General features: G+C 43.0%; 1 protein-coding gene across 5 annotated transcripts in view; it reads left to right on the forward strand.

The window, feature by feature from the left end:
• Nucleotides 1-15377, forward strand: part of WDFY3 (WD repeat and FYVE domain containing 3) — a 242334-nt gene that overhangs the window by 59830 nt on the left and 167127 nt on the right. For all 5 annotated transcript variants that reach the window (XM_047798488.1, XM_047798492.1, XM_047798490.1 and 2 more), the window contains exon 2: nucleotides 3409-3619. In XM_047798488.1, coding sequence (XP_047654444.1) covers nucleotides 3440-3619 — 180 coding nt within the window. In that variant the 5' untranslated portion in view covers nucleotides 3409-3439. The remainder of the gene's footprint in view (nucleotides 1-3408; nucleotides 3620-15377) is intronic.

A 15377-nucleotide genomic window follows, 5' to 3' on the forward strand; every position in this document is an offset into this window, starting at 1 on the left:
GGCTGTTTCCTTTCCTTACTTGCTTAAATAACTAAAATTGTCGATGTAAAAGTATTGTTTCATGATCAAGCTGATGGAAGAAAAGTAATTTTAAAAATTTACTGATAATAATGTGCTTAGCGCTTTACAGAAGTGACTTTGTTTTATGTGTGCATTACAAAAGGACTTTGAGGGGGAGTTCCTGTCGTGGCTGAGCGGTTAACGAATCCAACTATGAATCATGAGGTTGTGGGTTCAATCCCTGACCTTGCTCAGTGGGTTGAGATCCAGCGTTGCCATGAGCTGTGGTGTGGGTTGCAGACGAGGCTCGGATCCCTCGTTGCTGTGGCTCTGGTGAGGGCTGGTGGCTCCGGCTCAGATTTGACCCCTAGCCTGGGAACCTCCATATGCCGAGGGAGTGGCTCTTAAAAAAATGGCAAAAAAAGACCAACCCCCCTGCCCCAAAAAAGACTTTGAGGAAAGATTTTACAGGTGCGAGAAACCCAAGATTGGAGGGAATTTAGAACCTTTCCCCTAAAATGACCTGTTTTATGTGGTCGTGTTGGTACATATTTGACCAAAAATGCCTATTCTTTTCTGCTTTTTCACTGCTGAAAAGTAATTTAAACATTCTTGGTCTGAATTGTACTTTAAATTATAAACATTGACATGCAGACAATGCAGTGAGCCAGCCATCTGATATGCATAAGTGTTTTTGGTAAATTAGAAGAAAAGGAAGAATCTGATTTTTTTTTTTCTTCCATCTCTGAGACTGAGTAATTGAAAAATACCAGTAAATCCATTTAGGTGATTGATATATATATCTCTTTGTATCTGATAAATATTAAATAATGATGGTACAATAGTTTAATTATATTTCATTGTGTGATTATGTGTCTGTGTGGTTACTGATACAAAAGTTGATTAGTATAGCTTCAGAAAAAGGTTTCTTTTGCTTTCTAATTGCTGCTTGATGCTGAAGAAATATTCTAGAGCCACAGTTGCCAAAAATTCTGTAATTTACAAAAGTCCTATGAATATGAGTGAGCAGGAAGGACAGGACCAGAAGATGGGATTGCTAGATTCTCATTCAGTTCTTTTTCATTATGAGATTTTGGGCAAGTTGTTCTGGCTTAGGCCTCGCTTCAAGGTAGAATTAATCCTCTCCTTGGCCTACTTGCTTATGTTGGAATGAGAAGCAAAGGAATAAATGGTCTGAAAATGCTCTGAAGCTCTCTGAATAATGAATGATGTTTGACGTTTTAGTGACATAGACCCTTCTGAAGGCTGGCGATCTCTTGAAAACGTTTTTTGAAGTGTGAGGGGATCCTGAATTCCATAACTCATATCCACACACTTTAGGTTTTTGAACTGAAGCTATAAGTTAAGGACAAAGAGAGTCTGTGCTTAATCTAAAATGATGGCACATTTACACAAGTTTTATAGTTCACTTCAAATTTTACTTTTGTCCTGGAGGCTTCCAGGACGAAATATGCCAGCACATAGTAGGCTGTTGAAATGGGTTTGTTGAAATCGTTTTCTTTATATACTTGGAGAACTTACACATTTTAAAAGAATGAAATATATTTTTAAAAAATGAATTTAGTAAACAACTTTGAACCAGACCGATGTTCGCTGCTTGCCTCTTGTAGTTCAGAGGCTCTGCCTGCCCCTGCCTGCGGTCTGAGCCCTCTTCCTGTGACTGGATACCTTCGAGGTATCGAGTGCTCCTTAAACAGGTCATCACGTGGCACCGAGCAGCCACCGGCAGAGCCCCAGGCAGAGTGTGTCTTCCCGACCCTCACCTGCGGTGAGGCACAGGTGGAATGAATGCATAAAATACGCCTGCAGCCAAACGGGGAATCCACTCCAAATTCTCAAGGACAAGCATGTTTAAGATGCTGGTTCTTCTTATGGTTTTTAAAACATCAGTAGACACATGTTTAGTAAATAAAGCTCTAGCCTTGCAATAGTCTCATTTCTTTAGAAATGGCATTACTGGGCTTATGTTGCAAAATTAAAAATTAATCTTCAGGTTATTCCTGCTTTTCTATAGATTAAAAAGCAAATTGCCTTTTACCCACGTTCTGTGTATCCATATTGTCCGCCCAGCCTTCCTGGTTCCTTGTGTGCGATATCCTGCTTTTGTGTCTGAAATTAGCTAATTGCTGGCACCGTTAGTGGCAGTTGAAAAGGGCTGGCGATGCTCTCTGAAAGCTTAGTGTTATTGATTCTGGTGTATGTTCTAACCCAGTGGTTGGTTTGTTTATTTCTTAACTGCAGCTCTAGCCAGGGATACATTTACATCGTGATTCAATACACAAATATACTCTTAGCTAAAGTAAGTTTCATGAAATAATAATTACCCTTATTACATGTATTCCAGTATCTTCTATTTTATTTAAAACATTTTTATTGAAATATAGTTGATTTATGATATTATAGTCTATTTATTTTTATTTTTAATTGCTTGTCACAATCTACTAAATGAGTTAGCATGACCTGCCAAAGGGTTTCAAACTATAGTTTGAAAAAATGGTCTTCAGTTACATAATTTTCATTTTTTTCGTATGATTTACAATGTATTGGGTGTATCATTTAATTTGTATGTTTCAAACTATAACATAAGCGCTTCAGCAGGTACCCCAACTGTAATCCTCCATCTACAGAAAAGTTAAATAATTAAAAGTAGGGAGTTCCCATTGTGGTGCAGTGGAAATGAATCCAACTAGTGTCCATGAAGATGTGGGTTTAATCCCTGGCCTCACTCTGTGGGTTGGGGATCTGGCGTTACCGAGAGCTGTGGTGTAGGTCACAGATGTGGCTAGGGTCTGGCATTGCTGTGGCCGTGGTGCAGGCTGGCAGCTGTAGCTCCGATTCAACCCTAGCCTGGGAACTTGCATATGCTGCAGGTGTGGCCCTAAAAAAATATAATAATAAATAAATAAATAAATAAATAAATAAATACTACTACTACTAAAAAATAGAAAGCTTTGTGGGGTTTTGTTTCCCATTGTTTTGGACGTTTTGAGGTAAAGGTGAACTTTCTATTCTTTTTTTTTTTCTTTTTACATCTGGTCCACTGTTAAGCAGCATATTAATTATAAGGTTTGTGATCCCTTTATTGAAGTTGATACCCAACTTAATTAAAAATGCTTGTTGCTTGTCTAGTTAATTTTTTACATTTAATGTTTTATATTTTATACAAATTGTGGCAGAGGTAGTAGGAACATTGAGTGGCATAGTCACCATTTGTCATGTAAGGTGATTTATCAAAATTAGCTTTGCCTTTCTACCTTTTCTGTTGAAAGAAGTAGAGAAAATAGTGTAGACAGAATTTTTTACTTTTCAGACTCTTAATAAGTTCTCCCAGGCATCCTCGACCTGGTCAAGACGATGACATCCTGCCTGTCTGTGGTCTTCCTGCAGGAGTCGGCGTGTTTATCCCCAACCAGCCAAGATGAACATGGTGAAGAGGATCATGGGGCGGCCGCGGCAGGAGGAGTGCAGCCCGCAAGACAACGCCCTGGGCCTGATGCACCTGCGCCGTCTCTTCACCGAGTTGTGCCACCCTCCCCGGCACATGACTCAGAAGGAGCAGGAGGAGAAGCTGTACATGATGCTGCCAGTGTTTAACAGGGTGAGTCCGGCTGCCAGCACCTGCCTCCTGGGACCGGCTGGTGCTGCGGGAACCTCGAGGTTGTCAGAAGTCCCCGGTCAGGAGAAAATGATAAGTCAGTGTTTAAGCAGCTTGATGTTTTTCATTCCCCCCTTTCAATTTGCTCTCGTGTGACTTGATGGGTGATCCAGACAGAATGAACTCCCCTTCGTTCTGACAGATGGAAGGAAGATGCTGAGCCTTTTGTAAAATGTTCCTCTGATGGCTGATACTTGGAAGGAGGAGAGATTGTAAGTGACCGCTGAGGTTATTTCTGTTATCCTTGGAAGTGATGGTTTCTGGCAGCAGATGGTGGAATTGCCCAAGTGCCCTGTACATTTAGAAGAATCATCCCAGCTCGCTTTGTTGTCTGGTGGATTTTCTGTAAGAGGCCTTGCAGGAGGATAATTGTAGGCTCTAGAGAGTCAAAATAGAGTTAATGTTTTAATGCATCTTGTCGAATTGATTACGTGTAGCAATCTTTGTGGGGATTTTAAAAAATAGTTTTTAAATTTTTATGGAAGATGTGCATGTACCTAGTTTAGAAAGGTAAGTAGTTCCGTGGGCTTAGAGGTGCCCTACTGCTCTGCACTGCTAATTGGTGCTGCCACTTAGCTCTTCAGCTTTCATGGAACATACTTTTCCTGCTGTTTCTTGATGATGCGATTTTAATTGACTTTTTTCTGAGAAGTGGGAGAATTATTCCCCATCCCTCCAAACCCAGCGTTCGAAGATTCACTCATCCATGCTGCCCTCTTCTTCATCCTTTCATAGAAACACAGCATTTGTTCAAACAGGAGTCAGTGCTTACACTCTTCTGACCCTGGTGTAAATATTATCCATAGACGAGCCTTAGGGTAAACCGCCACCATTTTCCCATTCTTGTCTAGAACCCCCTTTTCCCCAGACTTTGTAACGTAAACATCTCAGTTTCTGCCTTTCCTTGTGTCTCCTCCTTTCCACCCCCCCATCCCGCTCTCTCTGCCTTGACCTATCTCTCTTCTTCTCTCTTTCCCCTTCCCTTCCTCTCTCTCTCTCTCTCTCTCTCTCTCTCTCTCTCTCTCTCCCCCCCACTGTCCCCCATCTCTCTCTCCTTGTCCCTCTTCCTCTCTCTCGGTCTCTCTCCCCCCTTTCTCTTCTCCCGTTTCTCCGGGTCCTGGGCTTTTCTCTTTCCCCTGCATCTGTGACGCACTGTCTCCCTCCCAAACGCACTAGATCTTTTTGTTGTTTGGTCTCTGTCAGTCTGTCTCTGTCTGAAGTTTTCTAGGTTCTTTTTTTTCTCGTCAGTAAAATTTTGAAAGCTTCCTAAGGCTTCGTGATGAACCTTCCCGATTTGTAAATTTGTGTTTTTCAATTCTGGGAAAATATTTTGAAATATTTATTTGTTAATATTGTCCCCTTTGTTTTATATATTCCCTTTTTCTGCATCTCTGTCTATCAGATATTAATTTGTCTGGTTAACTTTGTGCTGTCATATTTTTAATTTCCTTGAATTCTTTCTTGTGCAGTATCTCCTCATCCCTCTAAAAATATTAAATTAAACTTTGTTCAAATTTTCTTAGGCTTCTTTCACTGTTATCTGCTCCAAATTACTGTTTCTATTCTTTTCTTTCATATCAGCGTAGTAGTCGTCAGATGTCTGGTGATACTTATCTCTACACTGCTATTTAAGAATGAGGTACTGAAACACTGCCTGGGAATTCTGTGTGAGTCTTTTCCAGTGGTAAGCTGACCTGGCTGAACAAAGTGGAGAGACCTTTCCGCCAAGGCTGTGTTGTTATTCTAGGAGGGGCTATTTTCCAGTCTCTTGCCTGGAGCGTATACATCTCGTGGTATTTTCTTAACGCTCAGTTGAGAACCAAGGCCGATGTCTCATGTGCAGGAGGTGGCCGTGCACTTCTTCGCCAGCTTGCACTTCTCAGTGTGTTGTTCTTAGGTAGGAGGTTAGACCTCTAGGTGGCTGTTGCCCTTGAGAGGGATAGTCACCTTCAATTTCTGGGCTGTAAACTGAGAATATCCATGTGGAGCTGGTGTGAAGAGTAATAAGTAAGATAAAGTGCTTAGCGATTGTTTTTCCTAGGGAATTTTGTGTCTCTTATTGTTGTTAGTGCATTAAAAATAAAGACATGGCAAGATAAAGCAAAGATTATAAACCATTTATGCTGAAATAATTTCATGTTGAGTATGTGCTGAATTACATTGTTTATGTGTTAATTCACACCAAGCTAAAGGCTAATTGGACAGTCGGCAGGGCCCCCCCCCCCCAGTATAGTCTGTGTTTGTTGGCTTGTCCCTTCATTTATTCTCTGATTGTGCACTCCTGACTCATTCAGTCAGTTTGGGTCAAATAAATAGGCATTGTGCTATACATTGTACTGTACGTTGGTGTTTCTGAGATAAGATACAGTCCAGCCCTGTGAATCAGAAGCGTCAGGAGGAAGATAAACATGTAATTCTGATGGAGAAACATCAAATACATGGACAGATAGTGTAATACCAAAGAAATGGAATATTAGAGACACAGGAGGGTTTTATGGCCCCATGAAAATAGAGTTGTCTAAGTGTGTGGGGAACTTGGAGTTCCCGTCGTGGTGCAGTGGAAACGAATCTGACTAGGAACCACGAGGTTTCGGGTTCGATCCCTGGCCTTGCTCAGTGGGTTAAGGATCCGGCGTTGCCGTGAGCTGTGGTGTAGGTTGCAGACGCGGCTCAGATCCCGCGTTGCTGTGGCTCTGGCGTAGGCCCGCAGCTGTAGCTCCGATTCGACCCCTAGCCTGGGACCCTCCATATGCTGAGGGTGCGGCCCTAAAAAGGAGGGGAAAAAAAAAAAGGGTATGTGGGGATCAGGGAAGGGAAGTGTCCCTTGACAATGTGATGTGATTCTTGAGTCCTTCAAAGGTAAATAGCCAGATGGGAACTAACTGAGCTAAATTAACCAAGGAGGTAGTTAGTTAGAGTGAGAAGTTAAGCCATGAGGAGTTTCCTGCTGGCCTAACGGTTGATTAAGGATTCAGTGTTATCATTGCTGTGGCTTGGGTTCCATCCCTGATCCAGGAATTTCCTCATGCCATGGGTGCAGCCAACAAATAAATAAATAAAGGAAAATACATCTTTTTAAAAAAATGAAATTAAAGCATGGGTCACCATAAAAGCCACAAACATTTTGATGTGTACAAGTGTCTATAGATAGTTCAAGAGTATGAGTTTATATCAGAGAGGGGCAAAAAAGTAGATAAGACTCAAGATGCGTAAGAGGCACATCGTGACGGGTTTTCTGTCCTAGGAAGAGCTCCTCCTTTTTCTTGGAGGCCTGCCGCACCCGTGACGCGCTCCAGGCGCTGGGGTCGGAGAGGAGAAGGGGCCAAAGCAAGGCCGACTCCTCGCTCGCCAATTTGGGAAACTTGGTGGAGGTGCTTCCTAGTCGCTGAGGAAGGGACATGTAGAGGATGGATTCCGTCTGGGGTGTTGGTCTAAACTATGAGTGAGCTTCTTGGGTGGAGCTGCCCCGTAGGCAGTTGGAGGCTCCGGTGGGGGAAGTTTCTGGGTGCATCTTTGGAGGACTGCTGCAGAGATGTGTTCGCTGGGGCCCTCGGAGGGAGTCAGAGATACTGGTGGCTCCTCCTGCCACCTGAGCCACACGCTGAGAATGAACCACGGAGAATATGAATGTTTAATGGAAGAAGAGGAACCCCGAAAGGATGCAGGACAGGAACGGGTCGGTAGCAGCACGGAGAGGATCAGGAGCCGCTGATGATGGAGCTCAAGAGAGAAAAGGTGCGAGGAGGAGGAGAGCAGTGCACGCTGTCCTGTAACAAAGGGACCCAGGAAGACGGAGACTGAAAGATGCCCTGAGGTTCGCCAGTTTGAAAGTTCCTGGAACAGTGGCACCAGAGAGCAGTGAGTTGAACGGTGATGGGCGTGCGAAGAGACAGTGTGGACTCAGCCTTTGCGGAAACGGAGTGAGGACAGGACAAGAGAGATGGACGGAGGCGACCTCGGCTATAGGAGGCTGTGTATTTGTATATGTACAGCGTTTTGCTTTGCTTTTAAAGTGGGAGAGAGTTGGGCATGCTCATGAAGAGCAAGGAGGAAACCAGCAGGGGGAAATTTGGAAATTTCTAGGAGCGTGAAACGGAGGGAAGAGAACAGAGAGTCACATCACAGGTGGGTGGGTGAGCCCCGCCCAGAGACACCCGGCGTCCTGCACGAGAGCATGTTGTGTGGGTGTGGACAGGTCTGTTGTGACCGTAGTGGAAAGTCAAATAAGACCTCGCCTGGTGACCTCCGTTCCTGCAGCTCTCAGTGCAGATGTGTTCTGTTAAGAGGGTTGAGTGAGTAGCGACAGAAGGGGACCTAGGGAGTTGTGATGGTTTGGAATATTAACGAAACGGAATTGAAAAGGACAGTTGAAAAGAGACAAGGAAAGACTTCAGAGAGTCTTGAGCGCCCGATGAAGGTTGGCAGTGGTACATGTATACTGTAATTTATACTGTAATCGTGTTTATACTGGAATTTATACTGTGAATTTATACTGTGATAGTGAATTCAGGCACGCAGGGGTGGGACTTTTCTCCTGCAGTCGCAAAGCAGTGTGTGTGGACGTAGAGAGGGGCCGGTAGGTGTGTTCTCTTGGGACTGACTGAGGTTTTGCTGGGCGGTTAAGGCAGGACCGGATTAGAAGGACAGGGCATAGGAAGCGAAAGACTGGATCGCGTATCCGCCGGGGGGTCCAGTGGGATAGAAGAGGAGCAGAGGATGGAGGCAGGAACACATTCGGAGGACGTTCTCCGTCTGTGACGTTGGGGGCTGAGAGTGATGGAGGAAGGGGGTGGTGGAGCCGGAGTATAAGGGGGGGAAAGGTGTAAGACAGCGATTTGGAGAATGGGAAACAGAACTGCTTATGGACAAGCCATTTTTTCAAACTCTGTTGAGGTAAGAATCATTCATTTTTATTGGAACCGGTTCTGGGAAGTTGGCTTTTTTTTGTTGTGTTTCTTTTTATGTGTTTGTATTTGTTTTACTTCAGTGTCACAAGGTACTGCTGGCTGCTAAGGAGTTGAGGTAATTTCCTTCTCAGACGTGTAAACATCAACCAGGCGACGATAATGTAAAGGGTAATTAGGGAAATTATTATTCTCAGCTATTAACATAAGTTAATAAGTAATATCCTGCATGTGTCCCGTGTATTTCATAAGTTAGGCTTCCACAGTCAACTCAAGTGGATCTTAACAGGCTAGAAGAATCAAAGAAATACTTGAGGTTTTTTGGTTTTTTTTAAAGTAGATTCGAGATGCTTTAGTGATTATTCTCTGTTGCTTATTTAGACTGTTCGACTGACTTGCCTTATGTTCTCCGTTGCCACAGAGTCTCTATTCTTTCAAGTCAGAAGTTTTTAGTTGGCTGATTAAAAGCACATATAGGAGTTCCCATTGTGGCTCAGCGATAACGAACCCAACCAGTATCCATAAGGACGCGAGTTCAATCCCTGGCCTCACTCAGTGGGTTAAGGATCCACTGTAGCCATGAGCTGTGGTGTAGGTTGCAGATGCAGCTTAGATCTGGCATTGCTGTGGCTGTGGGGTAGGCCGGCAGTTACAGCTCCGATTCACCCCCTAGCCTAGGAACTTCCATATACTGCAGGTGTGGCCCTAAAAAGCAAAAAAAAAAAAAAAAAAAAGCGTGTATATATATATGCCTTGCCATAAACTTCTAATACAATGAACAATTTAAATATCATAAAGGTTAATTCAGCTTTTAACTAGTGAAAGATAGAAAGTTATTTCTGTACCTTTGTGACTAGTTTTGAAAATGTATAAATTTTAATTCATTGGCTTATCATTAACAAACTAAAATTGTCCTTAGATAAGACATCACATCCTTTACATTTTGAAATAGATAGCCATATTTATTTAATGTTTGACAATTTATGCATGGACATTTTCCACTAGTAAGATATAGCCTGGATGAATGAGTAGCCTCAGGAGGGCTCCAGACTTCCTGCCACAATTGCCAAAAATGAACTGTACTCTTGATTTTTGAGGCATTGCTTGAGTCATGCTAAATGGCAGATAAACCAGATTACTGTTAGACATGGACATCTATCTACGGAATCATTTTTATTTTTTATTTTTATTTTTGTTTTTTTGTCTTTTTGCTATTTCTTGGGCCGCTCCCTCGGCATATGGAGGTTCCCAGGCTAGGGGTCAAATCGGAGCTGTAGCCACCGGCCTACGCCAGAGCCACAGCAACGTGGGATCCGAGCCGCGTCTGCAACCTACACCACAGCTCACGGCAACGCCGGATCGTTAACCCACTGAGCAAGGGCAGGGACCGAACCCGCAACCTCATGGTTCCTAGTCGGATTCGTTAACCACTGCGCCACGACGGGAACTCCTACGGAATCATTTTTAAAGTGTGCGCCATAGTGTCATTTGAGTGTGTGATTTTGGCCTTTGAAGATACACGCAGGTTGAGAAATGGCATGTGTTGAGTCCTTTTTCTGGGCCAGGGCTCGTGCTGGGCTCCTCAGCTGCCTCCTGCCGTCGTCATCACAGTCCTGCAAGGACACTGCTGTATCCTCCCCTCACTGACTGTCTCGAACTGAAGGATTATGGTGCAGCCCGAGAATAGCTGGACAATGTTTAACCAGCATTCTTAAAAATAACGTTAACCTTTATTCCCCAAAAGAAAAAGCTTACAGAGAAAATACGTGGTTTAAACGTATTCAAAAATGCTAAGCTTAGCATTTTAGGCAGCTAAAAAATTAACTGTCATTGTTAATTACTTTGCTCAGTGTTATCATACTGCATTGTGTATATTAAAATATAATCTTTACTAACCAGACCTTCTTTTCAAAACTTCTTTTATTCTTTTAATTTACTTCTAATGTATATTCAGGAAATATCTAGGTCGAATCCAGTATCTTTTTATATCCCTCATAAGGGAACATTTGGTTTTTTTTTTTTTTTTAGTTTTATTTTTATTTCATAACGGAATATAGTTGATTTACAGTGGGCTTTTACTTTTCAAATTATTGGCTTTGGAGGAAGGGTTCTCAAGTTGAGAACTAAATGAGAGATGGATGGAGTCAGACAGGTAAAAAGATGTCAGGTGGCTCAGCCAGTTAAGGAACTGGCGTTGTCATTGCTGTGGCTCTAGTTACAGCTGTGGTGGGGCCCTGGAACTTCCACATGCTGTGGGCATGCCCCCCTCCCCCCCAAAAAGAAAAAGTCAAACAGATGAACTATTTACTTATGTGCAGCTTATATTTACAAATACGTAGCCTTATTGCTTATTACATAATACCAGTGCTGTTGATATGGGAGAATGGACCTTAGGTCTGTGCAACAAAGGACTTGCTGATTTCACCCCAGTTTGGTTAAGTTCACTGGGCAAAACTGGACAAGCCACCCAGAGCAGATGAGAGTGGCTGCTCTCTTGCGACAGGCATGGCCTGGAAGGAGAGAGAGACTGACTTCCACCTTCTCATCTTCTGCTCCTGTCCGCTGGTGGTCCTTCGAAGATTGAATATAAATCACTGTGTTAACCTAATGATTTATGTTAATTGATAAGAAATCGAAGTCATTTACAGCACGCAGTAATGCAGTTACGTCTTCGTTGTCAGTTTTTGAAATCTGTTCTATAGAGCAGATGGTTTAAGAACTAATGATGGTCAGTACTCTGTAACTTAGGTTTAGGTTTAGGGGAAGAAAGATACCATTTTGGGGAGTTCCCGTTGTGGCGCAGTGGTGAACGAATCTGACTAGGAACCATCAGGTTGCGGGTTCGGTCTCTGCCCTTGCTCAGTGGGTTAAGGATCCAGCATTGCCGCGAGCTGCAGTGTAGGTTGCAGACGTGGCTCGGACCCCGTGTTGCTGTGGCTCTGGCATAGGCCGGCAGCTACAGCTCTGATTCGACCCCTAGCCTGGGAACCTCCATATGCTGAGGGAGCGGCCCAAGAAATAGCAAAAAGACAAAAAAAAAAAAAAAAGATGCTGCAAGCTGTAGCAAAAAAAAAAAAAAAAGAAAGATGCCATTTTGGAAATATTTGTAAAAATTCCAGCCTCATTTATGAATATGTAATAATATTGTAAAGAATAGCTTCATTCTGTAACACATGTATGCTGAGCCTCTGCTTTCTGCATATGCCATTATATGACACCATTCATTCCCAGAGTATACTGAAAATACTTAGTTGAGGGACGGCTGGGAATTTTCTAAAATTTATTTAGATGGATATTAAAAGTGACAGTTCTGGAGTTCCCATTGTGGCGCAGCAGAAAACAAATCCAACTAGTAACCATGAGGTTACGGGTTCGATCCCTGGCCCCGCTCAGTGGATTAAGGATCCAGCATTGCCGTAAGCGGTGGTGTAGGTCGCAGATGAGGCTCAGATCCTGCATTGCTGTGGTTGTGATGTAGGCCAGCAGCTGCAGCTCCAATTAGACCTCTAGCCTGGGAACCTCCATATGTTGAGGGTTTGGCCCTAAAAAGCCAGGAAAAAAAAAAAAAAAAGTGATGCTTCTAAAAACAAGTCAAACCATGCTAATTCCCCTGTAGGTGAATCCTGTGCGAAGTTAGAGTGATAGGGTTCGTGCGATGTTTAATTGAGACAGTACAGCACCGAGTGTCGGAGAGCACAGCCTGGAAGCAGACAGACCGAGTTTTGCTTTACTGTCCACCACCTCCCAGTGTTCACCTTCCGTAACCCTTAATTTCCTTACCTGTGAAATGGGGGTAATGTTTAGGATCTAATGAGATTTGAATGACAGTACATGTCAAGTATTTAAATACTGGTAGGCAGTGTGTAAACACTCATGTAATATATAATAATTATTGCTTTTATTGTTTGCTGGGAGGCTTTTTATTCCTCAGTATGGTTTTTGTTAATCAGGGTTATGGATGCCCTGTGCCTTTTATAGAAACATCCCTCTGAGTCGAATGTATTATCAACCGGTTCTCTTACTCAACTCTCCCTTTGACAGACGAGGAAACTATGATCCAGAAAATTTTGATCAAGATCCCTGAGGGTGAGGACGAGAATCCAAGCTTCCTGACCCACAGCTCTGGGCTCCATCCTATGTGGCATACATTTAAGTGCATGATTAAAGAATTGTCTCTTTCCTACTATTTGTAGGGAATACGTACCTAATATTTTAATTTTTTATTTTTACAGCCATACCTGTGGCATATGGAAGTTCCTGGGCCAGGGGCTGAATTGAAGTGGCAGCTGAGGCCTACGCCACGGCCCCGGCAACGTGGATCCCAGCCACATCTTCCACCTATGCTGCAGCTTATGGCAACCGAATCCTTAAGCCGGTGAGTGCGGCCCAGGATGAACTCACATCCGCAAGGAGACAACTCTGGGTCCTTCACCTGCTGAGCCACAGCGGAAACCCCTTACCTGAGAGTGTTACACGGATTGTTGCAGTCAGTCCCAGGAAACCTCTTTGCTTTGCTACCTGACACAGCCAGTAATCTCACATGTCAGAACCCGGTTTCCACCTAACCCTGTGCTTCGCCAGCCTGCTCTGCTGCTGCTTCCTCCCGTTTGAAACACTCCAGCTCCATCACCTCTTGTTCCTCGCCTGCCCAGCCTCCTACCCGCACGGGGGTCTTAGTGCGGCTCTTCTCACTGCCCAGCGCCTTCTTTCCTCGGCTCTTTGAATCGTGCCCTTTGTTCATTATTTGGCGTCATCCTGCCATGTCAGTGTCGTCTCAGAGTTTTCTGGGAGCTCTTTCCAACTCCAGGCTTCCCTTTCAGTTATGCTCTTTACTTCCTTTATAGCACATCATTATCCAATATCATTTATTTTTTTGTCTTTTTAGGGCCGCGCTCATGGCATATGGGCATTCCCAGGCTAGGGGTCCAATCAGACCTGTAGCCTCCAGCCCACACCAGAGCCACAGCCACTAAGGATCCAAGCCATGACTGCAGCCTACACCACAGCTCACGCAACGCTGGATCCTTAAGCCACTGAGTGAAGCCAGGAATCGAACCTCCGCCCTCATGGATGCTAGTCAGATTCGTTTCTGCTGAGCCATGGTGTGAACTCCATGATTTTCATTTTTAAATTGACTTAACATTTGTCTCCAGTATCAATGAGCATTCCGTGAACACCGGAATCATATTTGCTTTATTTGCCTTTATATTCCCAATTCTTTATTCATCTTGTATTCATGACCCCAAATATTACCTGACATATATAGGAGACCAATAAATATTTATAAGCGAATAAATGAAAGCAAATCAGTCAGCAGTGTTGGCTCACTAAAGACTTTCTATGTCACAGAAGCAAGCGTTCCTTTCAGATTAGCAAATCGGACAGAGTCCTTTTCTGTAACATTGCCTCAGCTTGGTCAATTCAAGCAAGACGTACCTTTTGAAAAAAATGTCCCTATGGAAATAAAGCCGTAAATATCAGGATTTGTATGAAAAGTTAGTTGCGTTAACACCCAGCATGAAAACTGCTTGAATAACCGTATGCTTATGCTGTCCAAGAAATGAGCTATTTGCTTTGTGAAGTTGTCTTACCCCTAGGAATAAAATAGTGCGTAATCATTCTTAGGAGCAAAATTGACATCAGTTTATTCTGAATAACAGGAACACTTACCTGCTTTAAATCTAAATCAGTTTGACAAAAGGCTTAATAATTTCCTGAGCAAAACAGACAGTTGTTTCAGGAACGGCTTCCTTAGGGAAAGGTAGGATGTGTTGAAGCACGTGGCATTGTTGGGTGACTCAGGTTCTAATCTGTCTCCAATTTGTTAAAGAAGATGGGTCTGACTTAACTAGCGACACAGGTTAACTATAAGCACATATTTATCACAATCTCAGCAGAAAAAAAGCAATCTGTTGAGCTTCTGAAAAGAACAGTTTATTTGTTCGTTGAGATAATTTAAAATCATTCCTGTGTCAAATTAACAAACAGACTTAGACCTGGACAAAAGTGTACCCTGTAGAATTGAATTAATGTTTGTTCAGCATGTTCAGTTCAGGTTTTTTTTGTTTGTTTGTTTTTTTCTTGGCGTGCCCATGGCACGTGGAAGTTCCCAGGCCAGGCATCGAACCTGGCCATAGCAGCAACCCAAGCCACTGCAGTGACAGTGCCACACCACAAGAGAACTCTGCTTTTAGCGCAACTTAACATAGTGGCTCTTAGTAGAATGTAAGAGACATTTCTATCGCAGGATATTCTAAGTTATATCCTTGTTTTAGGATCTTTGGAAGAAAATTTTTGTATTTTAGCATGAAGAATGGATTACTTCCTTAAATACGTGTTTTTCTTACCTGAGGACATTGCGAATCATGTCATTGACTAGGTTTTCTCTCCTCTATGTTTGAGCCAAAATTCATGACTAAAATCTGGCAAATGTACAGGTCTTTCTTCCACTCTATCTGCCTAACTTTAGTTTTGTATTTGTTTGTTTTTCTTTTCTTTGTTGCACTTTGTGTATATTCTCATTTTACAGCTTGTCTTTCCTTCCATGCATGCTCCCTAAACATTTTCTAGAATTTGGTGGTGGGACAGGCAGCACATAAACGAACGACCGTATTTAGGGAACGTCCCTCTAAAAAGCAGGGTGCTAGCTTACCATGACGAGTCAGATGTTTCCTCTCTTTGTGGTGATATTTGAACAGATAATAAGAATACAAAATATGGCCTAATGGGTGTTATTTTAGAGGAGCTGCCACAGTAGTTTTAGGAGACACAGAATTTCCTTTTAGTCACAAAGAACA

This window comes from Phacochoerus africanus, chromosome 10, assembly GCF_016906955.1.
Source record: "Phacochoerus africanus isolate WHEZ1 chromosome 10, ROS_Pafr_v1, whole genome shotgun sequence".
NCBI classification, from domain to species: domain Eukaryota; kingdom Metazoa; phylum Chordata; class Mammalia; order Artiodactyla; family Suidae; genus Phacochoerus; species Phacochoerus africanus.